The following is a 17,540-nucleotide window of genomic DNA, read 5'->3' as shown; positions in this document are numbered from 1 at the left end:
TTTTTTAGCTTTTTTATTTTTTTTATTAGTTTTTAGTTTTTTTTGTAGTTTTTGCCTTTTTTTAGTTTTTTCAGTTTTGACGTCACCTGATCCAGTTTTTTCAGGTGACGTCACCTGATCCATCCATCCATCCACAGACAGACAACTTATTTTTATATATATAGAAGATATAACCAAAGAGCATAACTTACAACTCTTGCCCTGAGAGCTGTGTTTGAGTGTTGGGAGGGGGGGGGGGGTTTGTAATCCTCAAGTAATAATTTACGGACCTTTCAACTACGTTGAAAAAAATGGCTATCTAAAAAGTTTGGTTGGATGTGTTTGCGGAAATGGTGGTCGTGTGAGGGGGGATAGTTGCCTTCTAATCATTTTCAACTATCAAAGAGAGCACTACCCTTTTCAATTTCCAATCGAATGAGCTCTTTTCGAAGTTTCTACGACAACAAATGGCCATCTCAAAATTTCTATTAGATCCATTTAGTGAAAAACGAGCTGCGTGTGTATGTGGGGGGGGGTATTCATCCTCCGATCACTCTGGATCTCAAAAAGGGCACTAAAGCTTCCGATTGCCGATCCAATGAGCCTCCTCTGAAGTTTATACGATCACCCTTTATATATAAACCTTATATGCCCCCAGGGCATAACTTACAATTCTTGCCCTGAAGGCCTCAGGGGGCGTTGCCATCCTCAAATACATAATTTCCGGACCTTTCCACTACGTGGAATAAAATGGCTATCTCAAAATTTTGATTGAATGTGTTTTGAGGAATGGTACGTGTGGGAGGGGATAGTTGCCCTTCGATCAATTTCGACAATTGAGGAGGGAACTACCACCTTCAATTTTCAATCAAATAAGCCCTTTTAGAAGTTTCTACAATAAGTTCTTTGATACGAAGTGCCCTGGTCTATAAAACCGAAAAACCAAACAAAAAAGTAAATATATAATACATTGTGCCCACATTGCTCTTTTACTTAAGCAGCGCTATCGCGCTGCCTGTGATTATGTTTACTGGTGTATAACTGAGCATCAGGTATAATGAAGGGGAGGGGGGCTGCATAGTCGGGGACGGATAGGTGGCGGGATGCCTAAAAGAGCGCATTTCACTGCCCAAACTGTCTAACTCTTCATGGGCCTTCAGAAAAATATTAAAGGGGGTTTGGGAAGGTTGGTAGTACTTAACCTGTCATCTCTCTTCACTTGCACTAAGCCTGAATAAGACTGCTGCGGTGATAATTCCCTTCTTATTGAAGAAAAGTGTTCAACGTTTACTTTAAAGCTTTGTTTTAAAAAAAACAGATTTGCTTCATATTTCATAAAATTATAAGCAATGATGTGTAAATAAGCATAAACTATTATTAAGGAAAGGTTTTGGGTTAAAAGAGTTGTAGATGGAGCGGGGACAGATGCCTCAAAGGTTGGATTTTAATGCTAAAACATCGTAAATCCAATTGATTCTTCAGATAAATATAGAATGTGCTTTAGCGAAAGGGGAGGTAGAATGTTATATCTAATTCCTCTTGATTTCATCTACGCCTTACCAGATTCCAAGACTACGCGTGTTGGGTAATAGTGCCCATCTGATTGTGACAATCTTTTTCTACGTAGCATAAAATAGAATCATATGCCTACCGGCAGAGAGGTGGAAAAGGTGAAATGTGGTATCATGAGCCTCGAAAGGAAAGTTCCCGCGGGAGTGTGGTTGACAAGTTGAATGTATGAAACATAAATATACAATATATTTAAGTAAAAGGGAACCCCATAATAGAGATCGTCCTGGCTTCAGCCGAGTTAAATATCAAAAGTTACGCAGGATTTCCATCTATATGAAAATGATACCCCTCTCTGTCCACCCGAAATTATGTAGTAACAATATTGTTCAACAATGCAGCTGTTAATCGAAATTTTACAATATATTCAAGTTTTGTTCAAATTATACTTACAGTCCAACATTTTAATTCTTAAGCAGAAAAAATACAAAATGGGACAATACCAATTAATTTATAATTTTTGATATATATAATTCAATAACAAGACATATTGCATTTATGGGGCCGGTAGCGCACGCCATATCTTGGTTAGGTCTGAGCATGATTTGAAAACGTTTAGAAATTAAATGTATAAAAAAAACGGTTTTTTGAACTGAAAGTAAGCAGTACCATCTAAACTTAAAAAGAGCTGCCTTTTATCCCATGCCTTCTCAAGTCTATAACATAATTTGCGCTTTACTGGAAAAAAAAAATTACAAATGAATGTGGATTATCAGTTTAATATACATATGCTGATATTTACTCCTCAAAGTCTTAATAATTTTGAGTTATTAAAGTTAAAAAAGTGAAAAGATTTAAAATGATTTTTTTTTTCAGTAAAGTGAAAATTTTGTTCTGGACTTGAGGAGGTATGACGGTTATCAGGCCTACTCATATCAATTTCTGCTCATTTGAGTTTGACTCGGTTATTTATTGTAATTTCTATTCGTTTTGGGTTTCATTTACTTATTGATGGTGATTTGTAGTAGTTTTACTCTTGGTAGACTATTTGATTTTATTTTTGCTCTTTTTTGGTTTAATAGATGTCTACTTTTCTTTGAAAAACTTACTAGGGAAAAAGTTTTCATATTAATTTCTGTTCATGGATTAATTTTTCGGGAATATAAAAATAGTATGTTACATCTTTTCGGTTTTTTTTAATTAAGAATTCATAGTTTGGCTCGCTATTTGTACTTTGAAGAAATTTTTTACAACATACACCCTTTTGAAAACTTTGACAAAATTTGAAAGTGTTTTACCTCCTCTAGTTGACCTAGAAATAAAACTGAATACCATTATAAAAAAAATATATCTATGCTCTTGGACAATCTGGATTCACTTACATTCTTCTGATTTAGTTCAATTGTAAGAGCAGATGCATTAATAGCAGTAACCCTGAAAGTTTCAACTTAATACCCTCAATCGTTCTTGGGATATTACTGAGATGTCTTATTGGCAACAAGCATATACACATCATAATGCTTGTATTACATTAATTTGCCTTAATGCTCTTAGCTTGTGCAGCAGCAATAGCTTGTAGCAATAGTTGTACCATTAGTAGTAGTATGCACATATCACCTTTGGTTTTCTTCAAAATCCCCTTCACCATACGATGAAAGTTTCAGCTTAATACCATAAACCTTTCCTGAAGCATTGCTAATACTTCCTCTTGATGTCCTCTGTGGGCATAGTGTGGTTCGATTTGGTTCAATACAATTTTAATGTTTCCTAAATTTTTTCGTCCCAATAACCTTGGCTTTAGTAGCAGTAGCAGTAGTACCAGTAGAAATAGTAGTACCAATTGCATTAGTAGCTGTAAAATTAATGGTAGTATCCTTAGCTTTAGTAGCAGTAGTAGTAATAGCAATAGTAACAATAGTAGCAGTGGTAGTAGTAGTATAAGAAGAAGCAGTAATATTTGGATGCAAATATCGTCTTTTGGTTAGTTCAACATCCCCCACAACAAGCCCTGTAAGTTTCAACTTTACTAGTCAGAGTGCTCCTAAGATGTTGCTGATACGTCTTTTTGACAACCTTTATACAGACGGATTGTTGTGACTCAGTTCGCATTTCCCCCTTTAATTATTCCCTGAAAATTTCACCTTCATACCCTTAGCCGTAGTTGTATTAATAGCAAAAGTAGTAGGTACATGTGTCCTTTAGGTGAGTTGAACATCCCCCTCATAATGCCCTTGAGGTTTCATCTTGATACAGTAAGCCGTTCCAAAAATTTTGCTGATACGCCTGTATCAGCAATTTGTGTGCACATAGTATGTTTTGATTTAGTTCCACTTTCCCCTCAACGTTTCCTCAGCTGTTCATTTCAATATCCCCAGCCTTGATAGTACTCGCTACAGAAGCAATAGTTATAGCGGTAGTAGAGGTAGTGGTAGTAGCAGTAATAGTAGTAGCAGTACTAGTAGTGGTAGATGTAGTACATATTACCATTTTGGTCAATTGATCACCTCTCTTATTTCATGAAAGTTTCAAACTAACATACTCAGTCATTCCTTAGTTACGCCCTGTTGACAACCCCTAAGCACACAGCGTGTTTTGATTTAGTTCAACACTCCCCTCAAAATTCTCTGAAAGACTCACCTGAATGCCCTTCGTCTTTTTGAAAAGTAAAAAGAAAAAAGGCAAGGTAAAGGATACGGCATTAGACTTTACAGTCCGTACCGGCGGTGCTGATCTCCGTTTCTTGGCCCTTCAGCCAGGAAGTGCAATGGGGGGTTGGGGGCCAGCCATCCTTTGAAAAGTAAAGATCAAACATGCCCACCTTTCTCAATAGCATAAACTATAAGTAAGCAATGGACGAATTGCCTAACTTACAATTCTTGCCCTGAGGGCTGTGAGCGGGGGGGGGGAGGTTGACATCCCCAGAGACATAATCACTGGACCTTTCAACAATACTGAACGAAATAGCTGTCTCGAAATTTTGATTGGTTGTGTTTTGGGAAATAATTGACGGGGGGAGTCTGGTTGCCCCCCAATCATTTGACTCTTAAAAAAGACTCTAGAACTTACGATTTTTTCAATCAAATGAGCCCCCTCCGAAGTATATGGCTATCTCAACTATTAAAAGGGAACTAGAGCTTTCAATTTCCAATCAAATGAGCCTCCTCTAAAGTTTATACAAACACCCCTTCTATAAAAACCTCATGTGGCCCCAGGACATACAACCCTTACAGCCCTTGTCCCCAGGCTCTGGGGGGAGAGTTTTTACAATCCTGAAAGAATTGTTATGTGATGTTTGGTCTATTTTGAACAAAGTGGCCATCTCAAATTTCTATCTTATGCATTTGGGGAAAATAGGACGTGGTTGGGGACTAGTTGCTCTCTGATCACTTTTGACTCTCAAAAATGGCTCTAGAACTTCTGATTTACAATAGAATGACCCCCCCCAGGTTCTTATGACCACACCTTCCATAAAAACCTTAACCGTTTATAATGGGTAACTAGTATAACTTATAGTCCTAGCCCTTAGGGCTCTGGAGGGTTGTCATCCCCAAAGACATATTTACTGGACATTTTAACTATGATGAACAAAATGGCTATCTTAAAATTTAATTGGATGTGTTTGGGAAATGACGGGCGTGGGGGGGGGGGGCTGGTCGCCCTTAAATCACTTTGACAAAAGCTCACTAGAAGTTTCAGTTTCCAATCAAATGAACTCCTTTCGAAGTTTCTATGACAACTCCTTCTATGCGAAATGCGTTGGTCAGAAGTAGTTTCACTAGTAGTAAAAGTAAAAGTAGAAGCAAATATTGCATTTGCAGTCGATATCTCAGTAATCGTACCGGTAGTTGCAGTTGTAGTATTAATAGTAATAGCAGTTGTTGTAATAATAGTAGTAGCATCAGCAGTAGTAGTAATAGTGGAAGATTGTTTAGATTATACTATTAAAATTTGTTTTAGAACGGTGTTTTTTTCTCCTTTATCTGCACGTTTTGCAAGTCTGGTTTGCCAAGAAAATGACGTGGCAAAGTTGGTATATTTGCTTTGACTTAATGTGAAGTTGTCCGGACACCTAAGAAAAAATGTCTGCTTCAGTTTCACGATTATGCTGTATTTGATTACCAGACAATTACTAATTTCAGTATAAAGTCAAACTATATTCTTTGTACATGAGTTATTTGAAGTTCAGTGTTGTAGGGAAGTGATTGCTGTTTAGTACAGGTATGCCAGGAAGAATATCTGTGGTTAAAAGCACATAATTAAAATATGTACCGTTTTATTATTAAGTGCTTCTTATCGTGTTAGAAGCATTATATGTAAGTAGAAGCTCGCAAAGGTATGCAGAAAAAACACCATTTTTCCACAAGACGTAATGATTGACTTATTGAACTTTTAATATGTTGGAAATTAGTGAAACGTGTAGACATAGTTAAAAATTAAAAACAAGAATAGAAAAATGAAACACAACCAGAGGTTAAACTGAACAAATGAAATGAAAGACAAAGCGAAAAGAAATTAGGCTACGACAAGTAAGAGTGGTTTTATCCTGTACGAAAAATTAATCCATTTTTTTTTCGAAGAATAATAAAACACAAGGAGGTCTGAAATAGGTGGATTTTTATTTTCAAGCTTAAAATGAACAAAAATATTGTCAATGAATAAAGGAAACCAAAGCGAACATGAATTGAATAATCATATCAGATATAAAGATAACAGGTGAATTTAGATGAATAAGTGAACCTGAAAACAAAAGAAAATTAAACTGAATCATCAAGCCAAATTTAAAACGAACAGAAATTACCACAAAAAGGAGCAAGGCTAATGTCCCCTAAACCTTCGAAAGGCAATGCGTAGGCATTTCACCAAGGCTATCAATAATTGCAAATAAGGGTTATGCTACGCCTCACACCCTTCTTCTTAAAACTTTCTAAACGACTTGAGTGTCGGTATTTTCGAAAACCACACTGCCTTTCCATGACGTACAAGTAACAGTTCAATAAAGACAAATCCTTTTATTTGACAGGGAAACAACAACTACAAATCTCTTGATATTTTGGTCACATGTACAGTGGCCACCTTCAGTAGATTAATTTAAACAAATAAAGTTTTTCCGAGGGAAGTAAAGAACGAAGTTGAAACTTAAAACGGACAAAAATGACTTCACAGCCTATCTAATATATATATCAGTAAAACTAGTACAAATAAAGCAACTAATTATGTTTCCCTATGTTTCTAGGATTATGGAAAACCAGCGCTTTACTGAAAACATAATAATCTTCTATATATATAAAAATAAGTTGTCTGTCTGTGGATGGATGGATGGATGTGTCAGGTGACGTCACCTGAAAAAACTGGATTAGGTGACGTCAAAACTGAAAAAACTAAAAAAAGGCAAAAACTACAAAAAAAACTAAAAACTAATAAAAAAAATAAAAAAGCTAAAAAACTAAAAAAACTATAAAGGTAAAAACCAATAAAAAACTAAAAAAAAAACTGAAAAAACTAAAAAAAGGCAAAAACTACAAAAAAAAACTAAAAACTAATAAAAAAAGTAAAAAAGCTAAAAAACTAAAAAAACTAAAAAAACTAAAAAAAGGTAAAAAACTAAAAAAAATAAAAAATAAAAAAAAACTAAAAAAAAGGAAAAAACTGAAAAATAAGCTAAAATAAAGGTAAAAACCAATAAAAAACTAAAAAAAAAGGAAAAAACTAATAAATGACGACACTCAAAGAGAAAGCGACCAGGACAAAAGGAATGTTCGATTAGCAATCAACAAAGCACCGGGACACAGGGAGTATAAATGACGACCAGGACATAAGTAAAAAAAAAAAAACTATCTATATATATAAAAATAAGTTGTCTGTGGATCTGTGGATCGTGGATCAGGTGACGTCACCTGAAAAAACTGGATCAGGTGACGTCAAAACTGAAAAAACTAAAAAAAGGCAAAAACTACAAAAAAAAACTAAAAACTAATAAAAAAGCTAAAAAACTAAAAAAACTAAAAAAAAGGCAAAAACTACAAAAAAACTAAAAACTAATAAAAAAAATAAAAAAGCTAAAAAACTAAAAAAACTAAAAAAAGGTAAAAAACTAAAAAAACTAAAAACTAAAAAAAAACTAAAAAAGGTAAAAACTAAAAGAACTAAAAAAGAAAAAAATAAATGACGACACTCAAAGAGAAAGCGACCAGGACAAAAGGAATGTTCGATTAGCAATCAACAAAGCACCGGGACACAGGGAGTATAAATGACGACCAGGACACAAGTAAAAAAAAAAATTAACAAAACTAAAAAGAAGGTAAAAACTACAAAAAAACTAAAAAGAAAAAAAAACTAAAAACTAATAAAAAAACTAAAAAATCTAAAAATCTAAATAAACTAAAAAAGAAAAAAAAAGGAAAAAAATAAAGGAGAAAAACAAAACTAAAAAACGAATGTATATACAGACCGGTACACCGGGATACAAATGACGACCGGGACACAGGGAATATAAATAACGACCGGGACACAGGGACACAACTACAACGAGGACACCGGGGGAAACAGGGGGATATAAATGACGACCGGGACAAAAAAAACTAAAAAGAAATAAAAACTAAAAACTAATAAAAAAAACTAAAAAATCTAAAAATCTAAATAAGCTAAAAAAGAAAAAAAAAGGAAAAAAATAAAGGAGAAAAACAAAACTAAAAAACGAATGTATATACAGACCGGGACACCGGGATACAAATGATGACCGGGACCCGGGACACAGGGAATATAAATGACTACCGGGACACAGGGACACAACTACAACGGGGACACCGGGGGAAACAGGGGGATAACCTGACAATCTATTTATATGCAAAGACAATGGGACAGCAAAGAATGTTGTATATTCGCAAGTTTTACGTAGTTAAAACCATATATATATATATATCTATATTCACAGGTGGGACATAGGGACACAACTACAATGGCGCGTAACTATTATGGCGCGTAACGACTTACGCGCGCGGGGGGGCTTGGGGGGGGGCGCGAAGCGCCCCCACCAACTAGGTGTTGGGGTGGCGCGAAGCGCCACCCCAACAGCTAGTTAAGCATAAAAATAGGAATATTGATTTAGAAGTTAAAGGCGATTATGTAGCCTGACAGTAATAAATTAATCTAAAGCTTTTCATTGTCTTGCACCAGTTGTGACGTCAGTAACTTTCAGTATACAGTTAAAATTATCTGAAAAACATCAGCATAAAATTGAATATTTTTTAATAACCGCAAAATCATTGAAGAGCATACAGAAATATTGGATTGATTTATCAGGTAGCATTTCGGTCTCGCCAGCTATAATACCAATAGTGACTAATATACAATCTTATATTGTAAGAAATACGATTTAGTATTACTTGAAATGAAGATCAAATAAGACATAATACGAACTCTAGAAATCCGGTTGTTTCTCTCTATGCAACAGTGAATTTCAAGCTATGATACAAATTCTAAAGCTAGTTATTACCAATACGGTGCTTGGTCACAAAATGGCCCATAAGTTAACATGGTATTCACGTGATGGTAAGACAGCGAACCTTATTGATTATGTTATTGTAAACTGAAGGCTAGCAGGATCAATACAAGATACTAGGGTGTATAGTAGTGCTGCTATTGACGTTAAAAATAAAGATCACCATCTAGTAGTGTCTAAGGTTAATTTAAAGCTGAAATTTCGGAAGGGTAACTACCTCCCGGAAAGTTATGATGTTGGTAGACTCCAGGATGAAAATTTGAGAAAAAACTTCCAGGAACAGTTGAATACTAAACTTGAGAGTTTAAAATTTGACAATGTGGAAGATGGACGGAATAATTTTAAAAAATAATTTGTGAAGTTGCTGATGGTGTCTTAGGGAAGAGTGCTAAGACTGCAACTAGAAATATTAGTGAAAAGGGTTTAAAAAGTGAAAAAGGCTTTAGGTTTAATAGAGAGTAGAAAAGGTTTGTACAAGTATTATCTGAGTGATAGGTCGTATGAAAACAAAAGGAATGTAAAGAAAATGGAGAAAGCATTAAAGTATGAAATAAAGAGATGTGAAATGGAGGCCATGGATAAAATTACTGAGGATCTGGAAGATGCGGCTAGACGGCATAATAGTAAAATATTGTACTAGAATGTTAATAAATTGAAAGGAGTAGTCAATCCGGACTAGCCCCAATTAAAGATAGAAATGGGGCCACAAATAGTGATAAGGAAAAAGTTAAAGAAAGATAGGTAGAATATTTTGAGAATGTGCTAAACCGAGATACAGTTGCAGGAAAAGATATAGATGAAAATGAAAAAGTTTGTGATGCGTTGGATGTGTTAGATTTGTTTAGTGAGGAAGAATTAGCGACAGTACTAAAAGGATTAAAAAATAATAAGGCTCCAGGGGCTGATAGTGTGATAAATGAGTTTCTTAAATATGGTGGCTCTGAGGTTAGGAATAAGCTACTGAGGAATATGATCATGATTTTTGAAAAAGGGGAAGTACCTAATGATTTTAGGAAAACCTTAATTAAACCACTGTATAAGAAAGGTGACAAGAGTGAGTGTCGTAATTATCGAGGCATTAGTCTGGTCTCTATAGGTAGCAAAATTACTGAGTAATATGATACTTTTTAGACTGAGAGATGCTGTAGACAAAGTTTTAAGGGAAGAACAGTGCGTTTTAGGAAAGGTAGAGGATGTGTCGACCAAGTTTTCACTCTTAGGTTAATAATTGACAAGTCCCTTCGTTGTCATACACCTTTGGTCCTGAGTTTTATCGATTATGAGCAAGCTGTCGATTCTGTTGATAGAAGAGTGTTAGCAAAGGTCTTACTAAAAGGCTCCTTATATGGTATACCTGAAAAATACATTACAAATGATTTGTGTTATGTACGAGAATAATACTTCTGCGGCTAAGGTAGGAAATGAGGCTAGCAATTGGTTTTGTATTAAATCATTAGTTAAGCAGGTTTGTGTTCTATCCCCCTTTATATGGATCATTTTGATGGACTTCGTCTTAAGGAGCACAACAAAGGCAATTGGAGACCACGGAATCAAACGGGGAGGAAAAACGCTCCTGGACTTAGATTATGCCGATGATTTAAGCATATTAGATGAAAGTGTGAGCAAAATGAATGCATTTTTAGAGGTTTTGCGAGTTCAGGGTGCTAGATTAGGCTTGAAAATTAATGTGAAGAAGACTTAAGTCATTAAGGCTAGGAATAAGCGAAGATGAAAAAGTGACGTTGGGTAACGGAAAGATTGATCAGGTTTGCAGCTTCACGTATCTTGGTAGTATTATTAGTAAAGACGGTGGGAGCAGTGAAGATGTTAAAAGTAGAACAGCTAAGGCTCAGGGTTTTTTTCACAGTTAATAAAAGTTCGGAAGAATAGAAAGATAAGTCTGAAAACCAAGATTAGAATATTGGAAGCTACAGTGATGACAGTGGTCAAATATGGCTCTAAAGCATGGGCGCTCCGAAAAGCAGATGAATATTTACTAGATGTTTTCCAGAGAAATTGCCTCCGGATTGTTCTGGGTACTCGGCTGACTGACCGCATTTCAAACAGTCGGCTGTACGAAAAATGTAGTTCAATTCCTCTTTCTCTGGCTATAACGAAAGAAAAGTTGAGATGGCTAGGGTATGTTTCGCGGATGAAGGATGACAGATTGCCGAAGATTGTCCTTTTTGGCCAATCGTCTGGAGCTACACAGGTCGTCCTTGTCTTGGTTGGGAGGATGTCATAAATAAAGATTTAAAGGAAATGGGAACTTCCGGGGAGGGTGTAAAGAGGGAGGCCTTGAATAGATTATGTTGGAGGAGGAGCGTTCGTAGCTGTGTTGGCCTCAGGCGGCTTGTTGCTGCAGTGAGTTAGTAATAGTAGTAGTAGTAGTAGTAGTAGTAGTAGTAGCAGTCTATAGAGCTAATGCTATAAAGATGGCTTTACTTCGAACTTTTCTACAAGCTAATCATGACATGTCATTTTCAGGACCAAAACGAGAGCCAGTCATCGAACTGAGCCATTGTACAGAAATGATACCAAATTAAACGAAAAAAGAAAGTCACCAATCCTAGAATAGAATGTTGCTTTATCTTAAAAGGAATTATACTAAAACAGAGTGATAATATTTTTATTCTGTAAAGAGTGTCCTTAATTGGTTCGCATTTACCGTACCAAAATTCCTGTATTTTTTTGTGTTTTCAGTAAAGCGCTAGTATTCTATAATCTTGGAAACATAGGGAAACATAATTAGTTGGTTTATTTGTACTAGTTTTGTCGTGATATATTAGATAGGCCGTGAAGTAATAATTTTTGTCCGTTTTTTATATATATATATATATATATATATATATATATATATATATATATATATATATATATATATATATATAGTTTTATATATAGTTATATATATAGTTATATATATAGTTATATATATACATATATATATATATATATATGTATATATATATATATATATATATATATATATATATATATATATATATATATATATATATATATATATATATATATATATATTATATATATATATATATATATATATATATATATATATATATATATATATATCGGTGAAAAGTAAATGACGAAAAAAATAGGTACTGTATTTTCCGCGGAGTATTAGGGGACTAGGATTTACAATGAAAAAAAGTGGACGTAATCTCTTTTTCTTCAGCTTCAACATACAATAAAAAAGCACAATATTTTACATTTGAAGGGGCGCGAATTGGCCATAAGTTCTTTTCAACTCATTCCTTAAATGTATATTTAGTGCCCTGAGTGCCCTGAGATACGCCTTTTATGCTCAATAGTACGTTATAGGCTCTGTGGAAAACACCGGGCTACTTTCTGTAACCCTGTAGCAGAGTTAAGGCCTAATAAAATTGCCTAATCCCTTTTGTTTCCTTTACAGTTTAAAGTACCTTGTATTTTAACTTGTATTTTCTGTCGTAGGATTGGTTACCTTTCTTCAATGCTTATGTTTATTTCTTAAACCAAGTCTAGTTTGACGGCATTTTGCTGCAGTATGCTGCCATTGCCATTTCCTAGAAGAAGGTCAAAACACATATGGAATATTGGTTTTGTCATTTTTGTTTGTTTAATATTTGTTGTTGTGTATAATGGAAAAACAAAAGACCTCCTTGGTGAAAGCGATGAAAACAATCAGATTATGTTTATTAATAGAAAACCAGATTTTAAAGCAGTGAAGCATTTTAATAATGACGAAAAGAAAGCTGTTGGGGAAAACCCAGCTGACATGCTTAAAGTTCAGGAAGAACTCGACAAAATTAAAGATAAAACGAAGAAGCCTCTTGGTCAACCTCTGAAGCTGTCAAAAAACTTGGATATCCAAGAGCGAATTTATGAGGTTCAAATTCAAAAAGAGCTAGATTCAGTCATCCCAGGGTTTGGAGAATTGGGTGCTCCTGTCGTTATAAAGGATGAAGAAACAAAAGAGGTGGATGAAGTTATTAAGAAGGAGGCGTTCAATAAGATTGCTAGCGATAAAATGTCATTAAACAGAACTCTGTCTGATGTTAGGAGCCCAAAGTAAGCCATTCAGATTTTCTTTTGTGTTATAATTGGCGTTTTTTTGTTGTTGTTTTTTTTTTTGTCGGTCACATTTTCACAAACTGTCACAATTTGAACATGGGAGATAAATTTGCAAAATTATGAATGCCCTGTAAAATGCAAATATGTATAGGTGAAGATCAGTGAAAAAGAAAAAGAGTTAGAAAGCATTAGCAATTATCTTTTATATAGAACAGGCCGTATGTTGAAACATAATCGAAGAAGAATTTAAAGATAGATGTTTATTTAATCCATCCGAAATTTCAAAAAATCTTCTGTGAATAATGCCGTCAATCTTGAGAGATATTAAATATATAAAAAAATATTGTTTTCAGTTCGAGTATAAGTGATGTTTAAAATTAAAACGATAAGAAAATACCCAATATTGAATTGTCAAAATCATTCAATAATTATTCACCCTACCTCTTTGGTCGAAATTAAAAAATAAACAAGTTCTTTCAACTGAAAGTAAGGAGGAACATTGAAATTTAAAACGAACAGAAATTATTACGTTTATGTACGTATATGAGGGGAGTTGCTCCTCCTCAACACCTCGGTCTTTAGGCTACGCTAATATTTTTAGTACTTTTAAAAAAGCTTCTTATTTTTCTTATTAGACGAACCTTTGTTTCAGGAGTCGTTAAAGAATTGGGACAAATTCAAACTTGAGCGTAAAGTGCGAGGTGTTGAGGAGAAGCGATCCCTTCGTATACATAATAATTCCTGTTCGTTTTAAGTTTTAATATTGCTCCTTACTTTCAGTTTAAAATTTTTTTTATATATTTAATCTCTCATCATTTTTCTAACTAACGCCAGGAAATTCGGCTCCCCACGGATATGTCCTCTAGATAAACCAATCCTGGTGAAAATTTACCCCGGACAATTGCCCTTAGCATCTTCACGCGTAAAACTGAGTCAGCGAAGAGAAAGCAAGATATAAGAAAAATTTCGTACAGATATTCGGGAAAATTTTCCCACTGTACAATTTACCCCGGAAACTTCCCTTCCCCTGGAAGATTCTTCCCATGGAGAATTCTTCCCCTGGAAAATTGTTCCAGCAGAAAATTTGTCCCCCCCCCTCGAAAAATGTGTGTATGCTTTCTAGTAACAAATGCTATACGTAAACAATGGGCAAACTACAGAACTTAAAGACCTTTCTCTTCCCTGATCACCGATCACCCCTGACAAAAAACAAGCATTCGTGGTCTTTCTTCTGGCAGAAATGACAAAGTTCCACTTTTTTTTTTCAGATAGGAGCCTCTACAGTTGGGTTTTCTGGAACGCTGAATCTGACGATATCATTTTCATTAAGATTATGTAACTTTTAGGGGTTGTTTCTCCCTTTTTCGAAAAGCTGACAAAATTTTTCAGCCTCGTAGCCTTTGATGGATAAGACTAATCGTAATGACACTCAAATATTTGAAATCAGCAACATAAGCCGATTCTTTTGATATAACTATAAAAATTATGTTTTTCAAAGTTTTGGTTTCTATTGAGCCTGATCGCTCCTCTCTTATAGTTCGTTACCACGAACTATTTGATAAGTAAAGCAAAGATTTCAAATCCTCAGACACATGCGATTTAACTTTGTCATGTTTCAGTCATGGAGTAAGGTACCCTTGTTATAACTAAAGATGTTCATGTGTTCAAACACATTAAATGAAGGAGTCCCAGGTTGTCTGTAGTAAATTCATATCCACAATTCAACAGTCGCAGTACTCTAATAGCATTATGAGGAGCAGTACTTTAGATATTGCTCATCAAATACGCAGACTACTCGAGTTATTATTCTTCCAAGTCATAATTGTGTCTCAGACATTCAAACCTACATCCAATGCGAGCTTAGGAACGTTCGGTTTGTCGCAACTGTTTCAGCAACCTAGTTACAGCTATTGCTGCAACCATGATATTCATACAGGCTAGGCTCTTGAGGAGATACGGGAATCGGGAGGCCCAAAAACAATTCAACTCAATCTCAACCATCAAACATTTTTTTATGCTTAAAGGTTACTCAAATCAATATATTGTTTTATTTTCATGCCAGCCTCATGTTCTCTCCCCCTGTGTCGTTTTACCCGTCTTATCTTGAACTGAAGTGTTGCTGGGTAAATTAATTGTTGAATTTGGATTATACCTGATAAATTCCTACAGGTGTCGACGAATCAAATATGATGTAAATCTACCAATGGCTTCAGTGATTATAATATTTACAAATGAAGCTTGGTCACCTCTCCTTAGAACGATTCACAGTGTTTTAAATCGATCACCAGACCAATTTCTGAAGGAGATTATTTTAGTTGATGATTTCAGTGACAAAGGTAAGCTTTTGTATAATAGCAAACGAAACGGTAAATGTCTTGAACTTCTGATCGTGACAACTCTAATCTGAGTCTTTCCTAAATAAAAAGCCTCGTGTCTTTTTTTCGACCACTTCTTATGAAAAGGATGGTTGTAGAAACTTTGGAGGTGGCTCATTCGATTGGTAATTGAAATTTTTAATTCATTTACAGGGTTCAAAAGTGACATGAAGGCGAGCAACCCCCTTTTCGTGCCCCTTTGCTTAAAGGAAGTCTTTATGACGTGGGATCGAAATTGAAATAGTTTTTTTGTTTAAAATTATTAAAAGACCCAATAAGTATGGCTCCGGTGATGACATAACCCCTCTCCCTGCCTTGGGGCAAGGGCTCTAAGCTATGAAAGTTGCCCATTGAGGGAAAAAAGTTTTATCTTGTAAAAGGGATGTATGTTTGATCTTGGGTGTCCGTTTAGCTCGAAACTTTTAGAATCGTTCCCTGGACCAATTGGAGCGCATATTTTATTCAGGAGGCCGAGATAGTTTGGTTGCCCAGAAACGGACTTGTGACCGCAAGTCCTTGGACTACGATACCCGCTTGGGCCACAAATATACAAAAAGTCCTAGTTTTGGGGAAAGCATGAAACTCTGAAAATGGGACCCAAAAGAGGGCCAAAAAGCAGTTTTATCAGATTGGTCTGATGCTGATATTCTTATTCTTAAGTACTAAGACAGTGACCAAAGTACCGGAAGTACTTTTTTTTTACTGTAAGTACAGTAAGTGACCAAAACTGTAGAAGAAAAATAAACACAATAATAGTTTCCTTGAATATTGGTCCCAACAACGGGCCGAAAAAGTTTTATTTCTGAATCGGTTAAAACTGTCCTTGGGCAATAGAGACCTTAATGTATAAAAATGACTTTAGTTTGGAGCTGTGGGTCCCAAGAAATGTAGAAAAGAATTTGTAGCTGATGTCCCCCCCCCCCTCTTAGTATAGGGACGGGAAAGGTAGAAGAACTTTATTCCTTTTGGCTTCAGACTTTCAAGAATAATTGTACTCTAAAGGGACAAAAAATGTTTGGAAGGAGGAGGGTACTAGGGGCTCATGATTGGGCGAAAAACTTATTATTTAATTAGTTTTGCAGCTGTGAGTATATCGACCAAGGGGAGCTTAATGTAAAGATAAAATAGGTTGGACCAAATGGTGCCAAAAAATGGGCGAAACTTCGTCTTTTGAACGCATACTTGGAAAACCACCAATAGGTATTTCTTGATCGGCTTTAAAGCTGCATTTAGAAAGAGCTAAGAGAACCTTAACAGGAGGAGGAGGCCGCCCACTTTTCTTCACCTTTTGTACATGACTGGAACACCACCTAAGCTGCACAGTTTCGTCACGCATGGTAGGCTACAGCCCCACACGGCTCCGCCTACAACCCTGACACGGTTCCACCACGCTTGGCACATTTGCTGTTATTTTGTACATACGACAATAGATCATTCGTACTGTAACTTTTTTCACGATCCAATTCTACACATGTCGAAACAGCAGCGATACGGTTAGGTGAAGGCATTCCCAAATCCTGAAGAGGTTTATTTGCCATACGTACGCACAAATCTTCTATAATAACTAAAGTGTAGTTATAAATTTATGATGTAAAATCAAAAGTCATATCTGACGTCTCTAAGTGTTTTCGATGGAGTATATCTTCGGACATTTTTGACTTATATTTTTCCCATAACTCTGTAGGAGCTGATGGAGAGCAAGTTGTTAAAATGATGCCAAACAATGCACGAATTTGACTTGGGGTTGACGTTTCGCACTAATGGGGAATATGGAACAACCCACTGGTTATCTACTTCGATGGTGGTACCGTTGCCATTGTAGGTTCTTCAGTCATTTTACAATTAGAAATTTCTCTTTCAACGGTCTTCTTACAATTAAAAATTTGTCTTTGAACGATATTCTTAAATACCTGTGTCCTGGTCGTCATTTATATTCCCTGTGTCCCGGCCGTCATTTGTGTCCCGGTATCCCAGTCTGTAATTTCTCTTTGAGTGTCCCGGTCGTTATTTATATTCCCTCTGTCCCGGTCGTCATTTGTGTCCCGGTCTGTAATTTCTCTTTGAGTGTTTTTTCTTTTTAGTATTTTTTAGTTTTTTACATT

The 17,540-nt window shown here is 35.5% G+C and overlaps 1 protein-coding gene across 2 annotated transcripts in view; it reads left to right on the top strand.

Moving 5' to 3' along the window:
- The window catches only part of LOC136026410 (polypeptide N-acetylgalactosaminyltransferase 1-like), a gene marked incomplete in the record, with an annotated part of 99,516 nt that overhangs the window by 11,650 nt on the left and 70,326 nt on the right, over window positions 1-17,540 (top strand). The window contains 3 exon segments of one of the 2 annotated variants that reach the window (XM_065702976.1): window positions 5,562-5,706; window positions 12,464-13,060; window positions 15,233-15,399. In XM_065702976.1, coding sequence (XP_065559048.1) covers window positions 12,537-13,060; window positions 15,233-15,399 — 691 coding nt within the window. 2 annotated transcript variants of the gene reach the window in all.

This window comes from Artemia franciscana, chromosome 4 (genome assembly GCF_032884065.1).
Source record: "Artemia franciscana chromosome 4, ASM3288406v1, whole genome shotgun sequence".
NCBI lineage: Eukaryota > Metazoa > Arthropoda > Branchiopoda > Anostraca > Artemiidae > Artemia > Artemia franciscana.
Note: the sequence above shows the minus strand (reverse complement) of the source record. Positions and strands in the feature narration are given on the sequence as shown.